The sequence below is a fragment of the Gadus chalcogrammus genome, chromosome 17 (assembly GCF_026213295.1).
Source record: "Gadus chalcogrammus isolate NIFS_2021 chromosome 17, NIFS_Gcha_1.0, whole genome shotgun sequence".
Taxonomy (NCBI): domain Eukaryota; kingdom Metazoa; phylum Chordata; class Actinopteri; order Gadiformes; family Gadidae; genus Gadus; species Gadus chalcogrammus.
The window spans coordinates 1,484,784-1,499,521 of NC_079428.1; the positions used below are offsets into that span (position 1 = coordinate 1,484,784).

Genomic DNA, 14,738 nt, shown 5'->3' on the forward strand with positions numbered 1-14,738 from the left:
GGCTCGCGATTGATGAGCGGCACTACACAAACCCCCAGTTCCTTCCGGAACATTAAGTCCGGAATCGTCTCTGAACACGCGACGCTCCCGGTCGTCTGTTTCCGGGGGTTTCCAGGACGATCAGCCTCTCTCTCTTTTTTCCCTATTTTCTTCCATGACGGATATCAAACGCACACACAGGCACACAAACGCACACACACACACACACAGGTCTGCCAACTGTCTTTTTTGCTCACAGTCATCAACTCGCACCATTTCTAATTCCACTCCCCATTACACACACACACACACACACACACACACACACACTCTCACACACACAGAGACACTTTTATATAAGGACACTTTGGGCCGGGCCAGTGTGTCCTAATGACCACAATGATGGCTTCACAGCAGCGCTGGCCGCGCTCCAGGCCACCCCAGGGATTAATACCCCCTGTTCGCTGGCCGGCCTCATTTAGAGGCTGGTCCATGAAGGTCAGATGGTTCGCTCTCCCTGCCACCAGAGCCAGCAATTAAGGTACACCACCCCCTCCACCGCCACCGCCAACGCCAGCACCACCGCCAACCCCCTACGATTGTAAAAATGGATTATGTGCAGCCATCTGCTTTGCCATTAACAATGGCTGGATCGCCATGTAACGCGCAGGGTGATAAAACTATTGGACGGGTGAGAAAGTGAGCGCTTCTGTATAAACACAGCGCGGGCTGGAACTAATCAGTGGCTCATCTAGCTGGGATGAGGCCGTCTTAAAAGAGGGGGAAAAGGCACCGGGATGGAACCGGAGCCAGGCGTTAACGAGAGGCCGTTAAACGTAGTCCCTAAAAAAGAAGTTGATACTCTAAGAAAGGCTGGGATGACCCAAGAGTCATTGTGGTGAAGGATACCTGGTGTGTTAATAACCGGTTTGTAAATTGCATTTTAATCGTCGGTTGGCTGTCGTTAAATTTGGTATAATTGGTAGAACGAGAGGGGTAAGGAAATTATAATAAAGTAGTCCAGGGACGCGACCACTGCATCAGTGGGCTGTGATTGCCATGACGACACTCAGTTGCTGCCGTCGTTTCATCGTTGGACATTTTCAGGGTTTTTATTTATTTTCCAACATTGTACGGACAAGAAATAAAATATATTAAGTGCTCGGGGGGTCAAGCGAGTACTAACGAGAAAGGAAAATCACTATTTGCGCAGAAAGGACGCAACCTTGGGTAAAAACAAGAAAGCAAGTAGGAAGGTAATAATAACCTTCAGTAAAACCTTAAAACGAGCGGTAAGGAAATCACATTGACCGAAAAAGGGAAAAGCGAACAGGTTGAAGGACTTTTCATATACTTCATATTCAAGCATGAAAAACCCTGTCAGTCACAGGATTTCTGAAAAAGAGTTTGAATCGCTGGCCAAAGTAGCCGGGGCGGCGGATGTGATTCACCAACAAACGAGATTGAAAATAACCGTCGATCTGAAGGCAGGCCTTAAATATACCGCTTCAGGCGGGATTTTGCTAACTAGATGAACTTACTGCAGCAAGTAATCTAGCCTTCGTCAGAAGGTCCAAACTATTCAAAGCAGTGGTCTGTCTCTGTACAGGTTCTGTTGTACATAAAAAAAGCACTGGGGTGTTTCTGTATATTGTTTCCATGACACTGAGGCCCATATTTTCCAGGCCGAAAAAAAAAACGGGTTGTTTGAGTTCTCTCAGATCACTTTCATGATCTGAAAAAACAAACTGTTGAGCTCCGAGAAAAAGAGCACTGGTTTTTTTTCCGGCACACTCTGTCTTTTTTTTCTTAGAGCAAACTTTTGAAAAGGCCCCATCGCTCGGCGGGTACACATCGCTCGGGATTGATGTGTTCCACGGAAATGATGTCTTCCAGGGTACACACCTTGGTGGAATAGCAATGAGCCCACCGCCAGTGAACTCAATACGCCTCCTCCGTGGGTGGAGAGCGTGTGCGGTTGACAGCCTCTTTGTCACTTCAGGCTCTGGATGGTATTCGCGGTCTCCGCGCGAATATACCAACATAAAAATATTTGTCTGTTCTTTCTGACGCGTTTTCTGGTCTTTTCAGGAAACAAAGAAAATACTGATTCAAAAAACACAACGATGCAATTTCAGGCTACGAAGGTTTTTCTCGTGTCTTTATCGACCTCGGCGGCTCTTCAAACTTCTTTATACGCCGGGCGTTAATACAGACGGATGTTGCTGCTACAGACGTACACTCAGATGCACGCGGGGGCGGTATCTCCAGCCTCTACGAGGGGGACCTACGGGGCTGGGATGAAGCAGTCATGCGGTGTTAATAAATTACAGCTTGACGTCTTCAAAGTGCACTTTCTTCAAAGGGGGACGGAGGCGAACGAGGGTAGACAAACCTGGATGGTTGCAGAGCAATCTTGAAATAGTGGAGGGAAAATAATAAAGAAATAAAGATGAAGACGCCGCCGCCATTATGCTTTAATGGTTTGGTTGGCTAGCCGATAATGCCTATTAGAGGCACGACGGTATGATTCTCTAAGAAGTGCGTGCCGGTGAGACCGCGACTTTGAGCTTCTGCGCGTGTCACGTGACAACAAAGGCTTGTGTTCCCTTCACATCCTGCTTTGAGTCTGAATGCCACAGCTCACTATGAAAACACACAACATAACGTCTTTGTTTGTGTGCGGTGCCAACTGGTGAGATGGGATCAGCGCACTTGTAGCGTGATGGGCAAGGAAACAGCACGGGAAAGAGTTCATTAAATAGAATTACAGTGGATTACGCCGACTTGACTGAAGACACGTCATAGGGGAGCGTGACCATTGCTCGCCAAATTGAATGTCCGATATCATATTTAATGCGAGAAGAATAAGAACATGAAGGACACAACCTTCAGCCGAGGAAACGAAAAAAGGATTATGGACTTTATTTTTTGTATTCAATTTCTCTTTGTTCATTCCGGATATTTTTTATGCGTTTCTAATTCATTCCTCAAAACCGACGCATTCACCAGTACTAGGCGGTGATTCGATTAACCCTGAAGAGACAAAATAAAACCGATAGCAAGTAAGACGTTAGCAACTGCCGTCATTGCCGATCGTGGGCGTTTACAAGGTCGACGACGGAAGCGCTTCAACCCAGGAGAATCAAAAAACTCACGGCTCTGCCAGAGCCTAATGCACTGAACATCTAATGAAAAATCAGCGTGTCCGTGTACGGTCAACCCATACTCAACCTTCGCCCCGATCCTTTTTCCGCATGCGGCAAAGCGCGCTGTTCCATGATGCTTTGCGGCGCACGTCCACAACACAACGTTGTAAAGTGCGTCATACAGGGGTTGCATCAGCGGGGGGGGGCTTACCTGAAGAAGGTGGTCTGAAGTCCGTACATCCAGGGCTGAAGCTCCAGCCTGGGGTACTCCGCGAAGGGGGGGGCGATCAGGGAGAAAATGAGGCACATGCACACAAAGACCACTGGCATGACCACCTGGGGAGATAAAGGGGGAGATGAAAATTACATTTCAAACTCCATACGGGGAAAATAAAATAGACGGAGCGCGTTTGAAGTGCGGCGGAATTTATTCAGCACTCTTCCAGCATTGACGGCTGTGGAATAAAATTCCAGCGTATGATACTTATACAAGTGGTTAGAATAATGTAGAATATGATTGAAAGTAAATCGGATCATAAAAAGAACCAAGGATAAAGTATATTTGAATCAAAAATGTGAACTACATTTAAAATATGTGGATAAACACATGCTTTTTATCTTTTATCTGATTTGAAATGAGACCGGACTTTCTGGTGAATAGCTGAATGTCTCCAGCAAGGCCTTCAAGGTGGAAGAACTCACACCAGGCGTCTCATTGGCTCTGAGGAGCGGCCAAATCAGAAGGCCCGGGGGATTCAGTGTAACGTTGTAAAGTCCGAAGCCAGTTTCTCCTCGATTCAGTAAATGTCGGCTGTGTTGTTCATGTGCGAGGATGATTTTAATTTGACAGTCGATATCTGCCTTTTGGGACAAGATGTCGTTTTATGTGAATTTTCTCAGCCAGCACCGGAATATAAACGTCTTACTAGCACGTAGGCTACAAGTAACATTGTTATTTCTTTAACAACAAAGGCCCACAATCAAATATATCGCCGGTTTCAACTCAACATGATTATCTTTATAAAATGATAACTAGTTGTCATATTAGGCATGTGTGTGCCTGCATGCGTGTGTGTGTCTGCGCCCATACAACGCACAATCAACGCGTGAAGCAGAACGGGAGGCGTGGCAACACCCGGTGTGGTGTCGACGACACAATTTGTGCGCGCCACGGGCCCTCTTTGGCGATGTGTGTGTGCAGCAAACAGACTGACGCAACCGAGCATGCACGCATTAATATGCACACTGGCAGCGCGTTGTTTGTCTGTTGCGCGTGCATTATGAGTTTGATTAAACACTTCCAAAACGCCTGCTCTCCCCTCCACCCCTCCGGTCCAGACACTCAGCCATAATTAATTTCCCCACTATTTTCTATTCATCTATTTATTTATTTTCCCGCCGAGGCACAAACACACATAATCACGCCGAAGCGTCCAAACCTCACTGCAACCCTGCAGTAAACACAAACACACCCAAGTGTGTGCACACACAAACACATCCAAGTATGTTCACACACAAACACACACACACACCCAAGTGTATGCACACACACAAACACACACACACACACGCACACACACACGCGCGCACACACACACACACACACAAACGTGCATGCACACACACATTTATCCGTCAAAACGGCCTCTTACTTGTCAGAGCAGACAAAGAGGGACAATAAAAAAGGTCAGGTGTTGGAATGCGCACCAAAATATCACTAGCTTGTTGGAGAGGGCCCGTGTGTGTGTCTGTGTGCGCGTGCGTGCGTGTGTGTGTGCCAGGGGGCTGGTTTGTCTAGACTCTTGATAATTGCGGGTGCTGCAATTTCCAAAAGGGAGAGGGCAGATGCGCAGACCACCAAAATTGTCAAATTCTACATTTGCCGCAAAGAGGAAGTGGGAATGAAAACAAGTTTGGCAGAAGGATAAAGACGCAGTGATGAGACACAGGAGCCTAAACACACACTCTGACGCACACAGACAGCCTCTGAGCCCTCTGCCTCATCTCTCTCCATCTCTCCCTGTCTTCCTCTTACCCCTCCACTCTCTCACTCTAATTTCCTTTACACCTCACACTATCAATATTGAACCCTCTCTTTTTCACTCTCTTATTTTTCCCTCTCTCCCTCTTCCCCTCTCTCTCTTCCCCTCTCTCTCCCTCTTCCCCCATCCATCGTTGCCTCTGCTCTCTCTCCATCTTCCCCTCTCTCTCTCATCCCCTCTCTCTTCCCCTCTCTCCCTCTTCTCCTCTCTCTCTTCCCCTCTCTCCCTCTCTCTCCCTCTTTCCCTCTCTCTCCCTCTTCCCCTCTCTCTCTCTCTTCCCCTTTCTCTCCCTCTTCCCCTCTCTCTTCCCCTCTCTCTCCCTCTTCCCCCATCCATCGTTGCATCTGCTCTCTCTCCATCTTCCCATCTCTCTTCCCCTCTCTCCCTCTTCCTCTCTCTCTCTCTTCCCCTCTCTCCCTCTTCCCCTCTCTCTCTTCCCCTCTCTCCCTCGTCCCCTCTCTCCCTCGTCCCCTCTCTCCCTTTTCTCCTCTCCCTCTTCCCCCCTCTCTCCCTCCTCTCCTTTCCCTCTTCCCCTCTCTCTCCCTCTTCTCCTCTCCCTCTTCCCCCCTCTCTCCCTCCTCTCCTTTCCCTCTTCCCCTCTCTCTCCCTCTTCTCCTCTCCCTCTTCCCCTCTCTCTCCCTCTTCTCCTCTCTCTCCCTCTTCTCCTCTCCCTCTTCCCCTCTCTCTCCCTCTTCTCCTCTCTCTCCCTCTTCTCCTCTCCCTCCCTCTTCTCCTCTCCCCCTCTCTCTCCCTCTTCCCCTCTCTCCCCCCCATCCCCTCTCAATCTTCCCCTCTCCTCTCACTGTCCCTCATTCACTCAGGGCTGATTCCAGGATTTTTTTAAATGAGGAGGCACAGGGGGACGGGGATAAGGGGGGGGGGGGGCTCTATACCAAGAACAAGTCAGGGGGGGCCCGTGGGAAATCAGACAATTTCTAGCAAATAAATACAGCTTAGAAAATTGGCTCAGAAAACGTGGGTCTGCTTTTCCAGACACTCTGTGTGCCCTGTGGCCTGATGCAGGTGGAAATACATGAAGGGTGGCACTGCGCAAGAACATGACAATCTGTTTTACATACACACTGTTTTGCATGGATAGGACAACAGTCTTTTGTTGTACTATATAAAAAACATCACATAGGCATTCATTGCTCAGTTAACGTTCATGTGATCTTTTCAAGATCAACAATGCAAAGAGTGTGTGTGTGTGTGTGTGTGTGTGTGTGTGTGTGTGTGTGTGTGTGTGTGTGTGTGTGTGTGTGTGTGTGTGTGTGTGTGTGCGTTTGCGTGCGTGCATGCTTGCGTCCTCTTCTCTAAACCCCATGATCTGTGCATAAACTTTGTCAGTCCATGTGGGTTAACTGCAGAGTCCGACAGAGACGGCCACACTATGCCTCAGAAACGTTGTGTTCTGCTCTCTTTGTGCTGGCAACTCAATCCTGGAGTAAACCCGTCAATGTCGGGGTGCTATCGTCCATCATCCCTGGTTGTTCCTAGATGATTTCTGATCAATTCCGGATGGAAAAAGCCAAAGGCAGCGCGCTTAGTGAAAATTGCAACAGCAATTTTGCTCGAAAAGAGGAGTTCATGGAACACGTCTTTCAAAGGCTCCAGAAACACTGTGAACTCCCGACAGGCCGGTCAACCTTTGCGTTCCTTCTTTTCTTTTACTCCATGAAACCTTTCGGCTCGATGCAGCTCCTGCCTCATATCATCTAAGGTCCTTCTCGTTGATCGCTGAGAACCAAACAAAGAGTTGACTATTCTACAAAGCTGTTGCTGCTGGGATCGAGTGCTTGAATTCGGGCTTGGGTGAGTGTTTCCGAAAATCCCCAATCATGGAGTCAAGGATTTGGTAGAATATGTTCTTTGTCATCTCAGTCCTCTCCTCCACCAGTCGACCGCGGATGCTATTACAGAGCCTCCTCTTTCAATGCTTCTCTCCAGCGCTCATAGAAATACGACTCCTTTCTGTAATTCTGACATGTGTCCTGGAGTGCTCTGGTAAGCTGCGAGGGTCGCACCGGGTCGAGTGACGGTGATTGAAGCACATCAGACAGAAGCATCGGTGTCGCCCGGCACTTTGCACAGTGGTGAAAGCTCAGTCAATTTGGGGGCCGAGTCTGCCCCCAGTGCCTCTACGGACCTGTCCCGAGTTCCTCCCATGAGCGGTATCTCCAAGGACACAGGTGCGTCTGTCCGTCATATCACGGCAGGCAAAGTGCCCCAAAGCGCTGCCGTCTTGTGCCGCTAAGCCTCTGAAGCTCTCCGGGGTGACCTCGGCACGATTCTCGCTGAACTTCGAGCCATTAGTGGTGAATGGACAACCTCGACATGAAGAGAGCCTCTGAAGCTCAGAGAGGGAACGTAACGCCTCGGGGACGGACTTGACAGTATCGACAGGCGCCGAGTTGGCGCCTGTCGAGTTGGCGCCTGGCGATGTGCTTTGTAGCGCACATCGAAATGCCTGTTTTTCGTGAATGCCTCCATGCGTGAAGAAACAACAGTATATTTTTTCCTGCTCATTACGGACACTCCCTGTCATACCTCTGATCTACAAGATTGCTTATGTACGCTAGAAACCAATCATACCCATCCACACGACTCATGATATTCTCTTTTAGGCCCGAGGCGTCTAAATGATGAGCTTCTCAAATTATTTTTTAACAATATCGCAGGATCGGTGAAATGTGTTGATTTTCTTTCATGCAAACACTGAATGCCTTGCTTTCCACCAAACACTGAAGGATTTATCTGAGTGCAGGATGACTTGTGTATGGAGCCTTATCTTGGGACATTTCACACTCTCAGGTCCTGTTCAGCTCTTTGTACCAATAATGGCAGAGAGTTATCCCGCTATTGACAGAAATCCTTCTGACTCACGATGTCCTCCTTTGGGGGTACTTTGAGGATAGCTGTGAGAAGGGGAACATCTGCCACGGTTTTTTTTCGATATAGTTCTCTATATATCTCGGTGATATATATTCCCTTGCAGTCTCTCGCCATTGATTTAATCAGCCTCTTGCTTGCGTTGAGACCTTGCCAGCATGGCATTTCCACAGCGCTCTGATTCGTGATGCATCTCAAAGCCACGCGCCTTATATAGTGCCTTTACAAAACCAGAGTGAGGCGAAGGCCGATTGAGGAGCGGAGGGGAGTGAATAAAGTCTGCATGTAAAACAACGGGCCCAGTACGAAGCTCGTCCTTCGTACTCGTTTTCTAGGGAACATCTTCAAGTGAGAAATCTTCAATGAAAAATCGACAATTATAAATCCACTGATGATTAGTCTCCGTTTCTTGATAATCAACAGCGTTATTAGTGAAATGGTCGATAACACTGGACGATTGCATTGGTCAACACATCTTGTGGTCCATGAGGAGTAGCAAATTATGATCCGGATGATGCTCTCTGTCCCCGTCTCCCTCTGAACCTGAACCCACTGCTGTGAAGTCACCTCTGAGGCCGAGCCTCTTCTCCCTAAGAGGTTTGGTGGGAGCTTTCATGACTGTGCACATCTAGAACATGAATCGGCAGTATGGTCAGTAGGGTTAAATTGGGAAGTGCTATCTGGTGAACTTGCTGTGAACAGGCAGTGAACGCATGATAGGCTCATGTTCTGATGGTCACCTGTTGCTGCAGATAGATGTCTGCTGGGGTAGCCCTCACTTGCCCTCTAAGGCCGGTTCTCACCTTTGCTGGCTTGTCCATGGCTGCCTGCCTAATGGCTCTGAACCTGCATTGCATTTGTGTCTCTGACATATTTTTTACGCAAAGACTGAATCTGACCCTTTTTTCCACAAAATTCTCCCTTAAAAAAACATCGAACCGCAAATCTGATCAAATGGCAATGGGCATCGTTGGAATGACATGACTCTAGCCCAATGGCGGCAAGGAGGGGGGGGGGTGTTTCTCTCCCTCTCTACCCTCTCTCTCCCCAGGCAGTAATTTCAGGTGACAGCTGGAGATTCCTCCTTTTGTGTGAGAGTGGCAAACACCCAAAACAAGAAGGGAAAAGTAATTATGTCCACAAAGCCAAAGTACTCTCATGAACAATGCTCGAGTTTATCGCGTCCTCGACTTCGGCGGCATTAATAATAAACCATAAATACGAACAGTGTATAAAAGAGTGTAATTCAGTCTGACATCAAGTGAATTCGATTTAGTTGGGAGGTGGAATAGATCATTTTATCCATAAACATATTAGATGACCCCATTCGAGGCTGTGTAATTAAAATTAAATGTATTTCTGCCCTTGTTGCTCTTGCTTCTGTCAGACCCATGGAAGCCACTGTCCTTGGTTGTACAGTAATAGTAACAGAAATATACCAGTTAAGAAGTACAACAAAGCAAAACGCATTTTAACAGTGCTGGACGATTACGATCGCTTTAGGGGAGAACTCAAAGCCCTGAAGCGCAAAAAGAAAAGCCAGATAATTGTTGTAAATGTCGGTGTGCATCTATTGCCGAAGCCAGCATGTTTATGTTCTGCCAGACCGGTGTTGGACCTCATGTCGAAACCTGGATACATCCTCCAAACCTGGGCTCCCTGCCCCCAGAATAGACCCACTTGCCTGGGTTACCGACGACGAGCAGGCAGGGTCTTCTTCCAACAAGGCTCCGCCACGCCAGCTCTACCGAGATCATGGTTACGCCCCCACCGAGCCGAAGTGCATCCTGGGTGTACGAGGCAGCTGGCCCCGTCAGAAAATGTAAAAATGCGCGCGTCCTCTTACGGAATTACTGATTTCTCGCCATAGGAACATTGGGAAAGATGTGATGCGCTAGGATTCTCAGAACGACCACCTGGGTTGTCATGTTATGAGAATGAACCCCATATCTGATAGTTACGGTCGACCCCAAAGCTAATTTAAGGCAGACTCTCCGAGTGAAGCCCATAGTAAGCACTGCAGTTTACCCTCGGTACAGTGACAAAAATGGTCAAACAGGACCTTGCGCATCGCCCAAAGACATTTAACAACTACGCCAAAGGGTTTTAGTCTGTCGAATTCCTTCAACACATCTAAAAATCACACAGTGTCTGAATGCCAAAAACTGTGGATCTTAGCGGGGGGGGGGGGGGGTCCGCCTTCGACAAGAAGCCCCGTTTTCTCCGTCTGCCCGGGATCGGCTTGTTGGACGGGGGGGGGGGGGGGGGGGGATCCCCCCGGTTTGAGTTCCCTGCTGGAGATCCATTGTGTGTGTCCTTAGTGGTGGAGTGGCTCAGTCGGAGCCACTGGGCCATTATGCCGGCCCACAATGAGCAGTTGACACCTGTAGAGGACGGCCTTTTGTCAGGGCTGAGGGATGCTGAGGGGCGCAAAGGAGGAAGGTACGCCTGCACAGCGGCAGATACACGCACACACACACAGGGGGATGTGCACAAACACATATATATGAACGCATATATACACACACATGCATGAATGCAAGAGCAAACACATGAACATGTAGATGCACACACAGATGTGCAAACAAACACACACAAAAGTGAATGTGATACCCAACAGACAAATTAAAACCTAGATGCAAACTAACGCGCGCAAGCGCGCACACACACACACACACACACACACACACACACACACACACACACACACACACACACACACACACACACACACACACACACACACACACACACACACACACACACACACACACACACACACACACAGGAAAGGTCAGCCCCTTTCAAAACTTTTCTAATATGATCAGAGCAATGCTCGGTCGTCTGTCAATACTGACTGCTTCTCATTATATTTACCTGCGCACGTGAAACACAGATGTGTGAGTGTCAATTAACAACCAATTAAAGCTGAAGTGCTGCCACAAAAATCACGGGAATAAATGAAATAAATTTGCGAGGTACCTTGGAAAACGGGCGCTGGGATATTGATTTGGACTCATTTAAATTAATTCTGGTGATTGGTTTGGACCGTTCTAATTAAAATGTTTATGAGCAACCAAAATAATTTGGACGTACACTTAATAGGCTAATAGCAACCTGCCACCGTTGTAATTGTTATGTGATCACTTTGAATACAAAGCTAATGAAAACGCATCATTAGCATACACTGAAAAATGCTCTGCTTCACTTCAACTGACAATTACGCACACCAAATGAACTCTGGTTCAAACCAGAATGCTTTCATGCTGTGCAAACACACAAGTAAGGGTCAAAGAGTCAAAATCATGCTATAGTTTCTGTTTATCTGTTAAATGTAAATACATTTTTGCAGTTGTATAACACGATCTATGAGTGTGTAGTACTGCGTTGTGATGTACATTCATATTTGGTAAAAAATGACAATTCCACACATAAACAATTTATGTCATTCAAAAAGTCAAAATTATGCCACAAATATAAAGAATAACTAGACCAACAGACCTCAGACTTATCCAACATTACGGCGGGAATTTGACTCCCATTCCCTGCCCATAATTGCAGCGACATTCTCATGCTCAACATGCTAATATGTCCGTAGCTCCCCTACTTCCCACCGTGACACACTGAAACCAACACGCATGCGCATCCCTCTAAAACAGAAACCTAATCCATCCTCGCCCCCTGTCCCCATCCAACCCATAATCCTAGCGACATGCTAATGCTCAACATGCTAATACATCCGCAGCGCCCCAACTCCCCACCATCACACGCTTGGCGCTTATAACAAACCTAATCCATCATCGCCCCCCCGCCCCCATCTAACCCATAAGTGTAGCGACATGCAACCGCTCAACATGCTAACACGCCCGTAGCTACCCACCATGACATGTTGAAACCGTCACGCAGCGCGCTAAAACACAAACCTAATCCATCCTCTTCCCCCCCCGCCCCCCCCCTCCTCCCCTTTGGCGTCGGGCTGGGCGTCGCCTGGCGTGGCGTGGCCCCCGTGATCCCTCACGGTGACAGGGCCCTGTCAGAGGCCATTACCTGCGCAATGAGTCCCTTGCGGCTGCGACGCGCGTGGTGGAAGCGCTTGACGAACAGCGCCAGGAACTGCCTCCGGATGAGCTCCGAGCCCCCGACCACCGCCGACCCCTTCCCGTCCGGAACGCCGGCCATCTTTGGATCTGGGATGAGACGGGAAAGGGGAGAGAGGGTTGAAGGTGGGGGGGGGGAGTTGTGTCGTTTGTCATGCACACATGGGTTAAAAACATGAGAGGGACGTGGCCAATGGGGTGCTGCGACCGCCGAGCAGGCGCGGGTAGGTTTCTCTTCCCCGTTCACGCGTCACGCGTTATCTTCGCTTGCGTTGCAGCCGGGGAAGGCGGCCGGTTATTCATGTTTGTCATATTTGTGGGAATTATCTTGACATGCTGACAGCGATCCATGAATCAAAATGCTCTGAAAAAAGGAAGGGAATCCGCCCCGGTAACCGTGGCTGTCGCTGAGCCCGTCTTATCGTTTCGTCTGGCCCGGATGAAAGTGATTGGATGGCTTGCCTGTCTGTCTCTCTGTCTACCTCGCTGTCTCTCTGTCAACCTACCTACCTGCGTGCCCGCTGCTTTCATTGAGCATAACCTGAGTCTTCGAAAATGCTAGGTAGACCTGATGCTAAAGCTAGCAAGCTAGTTATTCATGGGTTGCTTTCAGGATGTAAAGATCATTTCCCAAAATATGACAAATTAGTACCAGGGGGGATTTAGTCCCTAACACAACAAGAATTATCCGAAAATAGGGTCCAGGCTTAAAGAAGTTTTTCTTGAAGGGATATTCTTGAACACTTTTGAAAGTTTGATGCGCAAGATCGTGTTGAATTAAATGTATTTATTCTGTCTTTCAATGTCCTTCCTTTGAGGTACGTTAGGTAAATGTTTTTTGTTACACTTCTTAAACACTCCTTGTCAAAGGGAAATCAATTAAACCTACAAAAGCTTAATAAAAGGACACAATAGACACTGGAAAATGAAAATGAACCAGAAACTAACTTCTGAAGGCTGTCCTTCGCAGCAACTGTAAAACAAGTTAAAGAACAAATTCGTTCTAAACAAACATTCAACACAAAACCTTAAAGAAATACATACCTTCAACTTTATTAGTGGTGTGTCCCTTTAAATCTGCAAGAGCAAAAATAGACAAACGTTGATTAAAAAACAAAGCTGTCAAAGTTCAGTTAAAACAAGGACACTGGGCCTGTAAGTTAATCATTTATATAAAAATATAGTCATTCTATACTTGCCAGAGGCCTTTTCAGAATCCCTTCGGATGGCGCCATTTCCGTTTGAATTGTTCTGCTCATCTTTTTCTGTGTGAGGACAGAAACTCATTATCCAAATAATAACTATTTTTATGAATACAACCCAATTCGTTCAGTTTGGGCAAATTGTATCCAATTGCTTTTCAACAAGGTGCAACTCTTTTCAGATTCTTTCAGGAAAAATATTGGACAAGGGCGAGAGAAAAACCCATTGAGCAGGGGTCTTCAACATTTTCCAGGCCAAGGACCTCCGAACTGATGGAGAGGGGACCCCCTACTTATATATTGTATAAAATTGTATTTTATATTAAACTGGTCCTATAGTGCCATGTATAAATGTACCTTGTTATTTTGCATTCAATACTAAGATATTCAAATAATACACAGGTTCATATATTCATGTTTTAATTTTAAACATGTGCAAGGTACAGTGAGTAGGGTGGCCATGCCACTGCCATTCATAAACATAACATTATAAACTGATACCTGCCAAGATCAACAATGTCTGTCAATTGCATGCAATCATGCATAAAAGCTATTCAAATAGACTTTTTTAAAACATAAATGTGGAAACGAAAATTAGTGATGTTTGTTAGTGTCTTTCTTATTACTCCGCAATAGTCTGTTAACTTATCAACCCCAGCGTGTCCAGTTGCTAGCGACGCCAACGTCTTTGGTGGACTATTTCTCTTCTGATCGCTTATTTTCCCGATAATGGCCGACGTTCTGTACATTATCCCTTACATAACAGCACTCTCGCTCTCTCTCCCAACAGTCTTGTCAGCGCACTCTCATCCTAATACGCATTGTTTGCGGCGGAGGAGGGGGTCGATATAAAGACCGGACGAGTCGCTGTGCTGTCCTTCTTCTTCATTGAAGGAGCAGGCAGAGAAAAGCTCTCTCCTGCTGGGCTTTCATTAAAATCAAAGACATAAAAATGTCAAAGCCAGTCCTGATGCGTCAGAGACATACGAACGTACGCTTACCACTTTTGTAAATGCCTTTCGGATCGCATCATAGGAATAGATCTATTCTGATTAGAAATCGAATCAAAAGTGTCCATGTAAACGTGGCTAGTGTGTTGGATTCATGTTAATGTGCATTTAAAGACATTTCAATTTGTGGAAAAAATTGCGGGGGAATATAAAAAAATTGCCTAATCAACCAAAACTTTTGCGACCTCCCTGCAGTACCTCCGCGGACCCCCTGTTGAAGACCTCTGCCAAAGAGTATAGCAATTCAAAAAAGCAACCACATAACATTCAAGAGAAGTGTTCTACCTTGTGTTTCCACATCTACTCCAGTGTCCTCGGCCACTTTCAGGAAAATCTGCCGGAATGAAAACATCACATTTTCCTCAAGCAA

General features: G+C 47.1%; 1 protein-coding gene across 1 annotated transcript in view; it reads right to left on the bottom strand.

The window, feature by feature from the left end:
• Nucleotides 1–14,738, bottom strand: part of LOC130370390 (phospholipid-transporting ATPase ABCA1-like) — a 150,552-nt gene that overhangs the window by 66,893 nt on the left and 68,921 nt on the right. The window contains exons 26-30 of the mRNA XM_056576150.1: nucleotides 14,654–14,702; nucleotides 13,356–13,421; nucleotides 13,201–13,233; nucleotides 12,107–12,246; nucleotides 3,340–3,464 (exon numbers count right to left, since the gene is read on the bottom strand). Coding sequence (XP_056432125.1) covers nucleotides 3,340–3,464; nucleotides 12,107–12,246; nucleotides 13,201–13,233; nucleotides 13,356–13,421; nucleotides 14,654–14,702 — 413 coding nt within the window. The remainder of the gene's footprint in view (nucleotides 1–3,339; nucleotides 3,465–12,106; nucleotides 12,247–13,200; nucleotides 13,234–13,355; nucleotides 13,422–14,653; nucleotides 14,703–14,738) is intronic.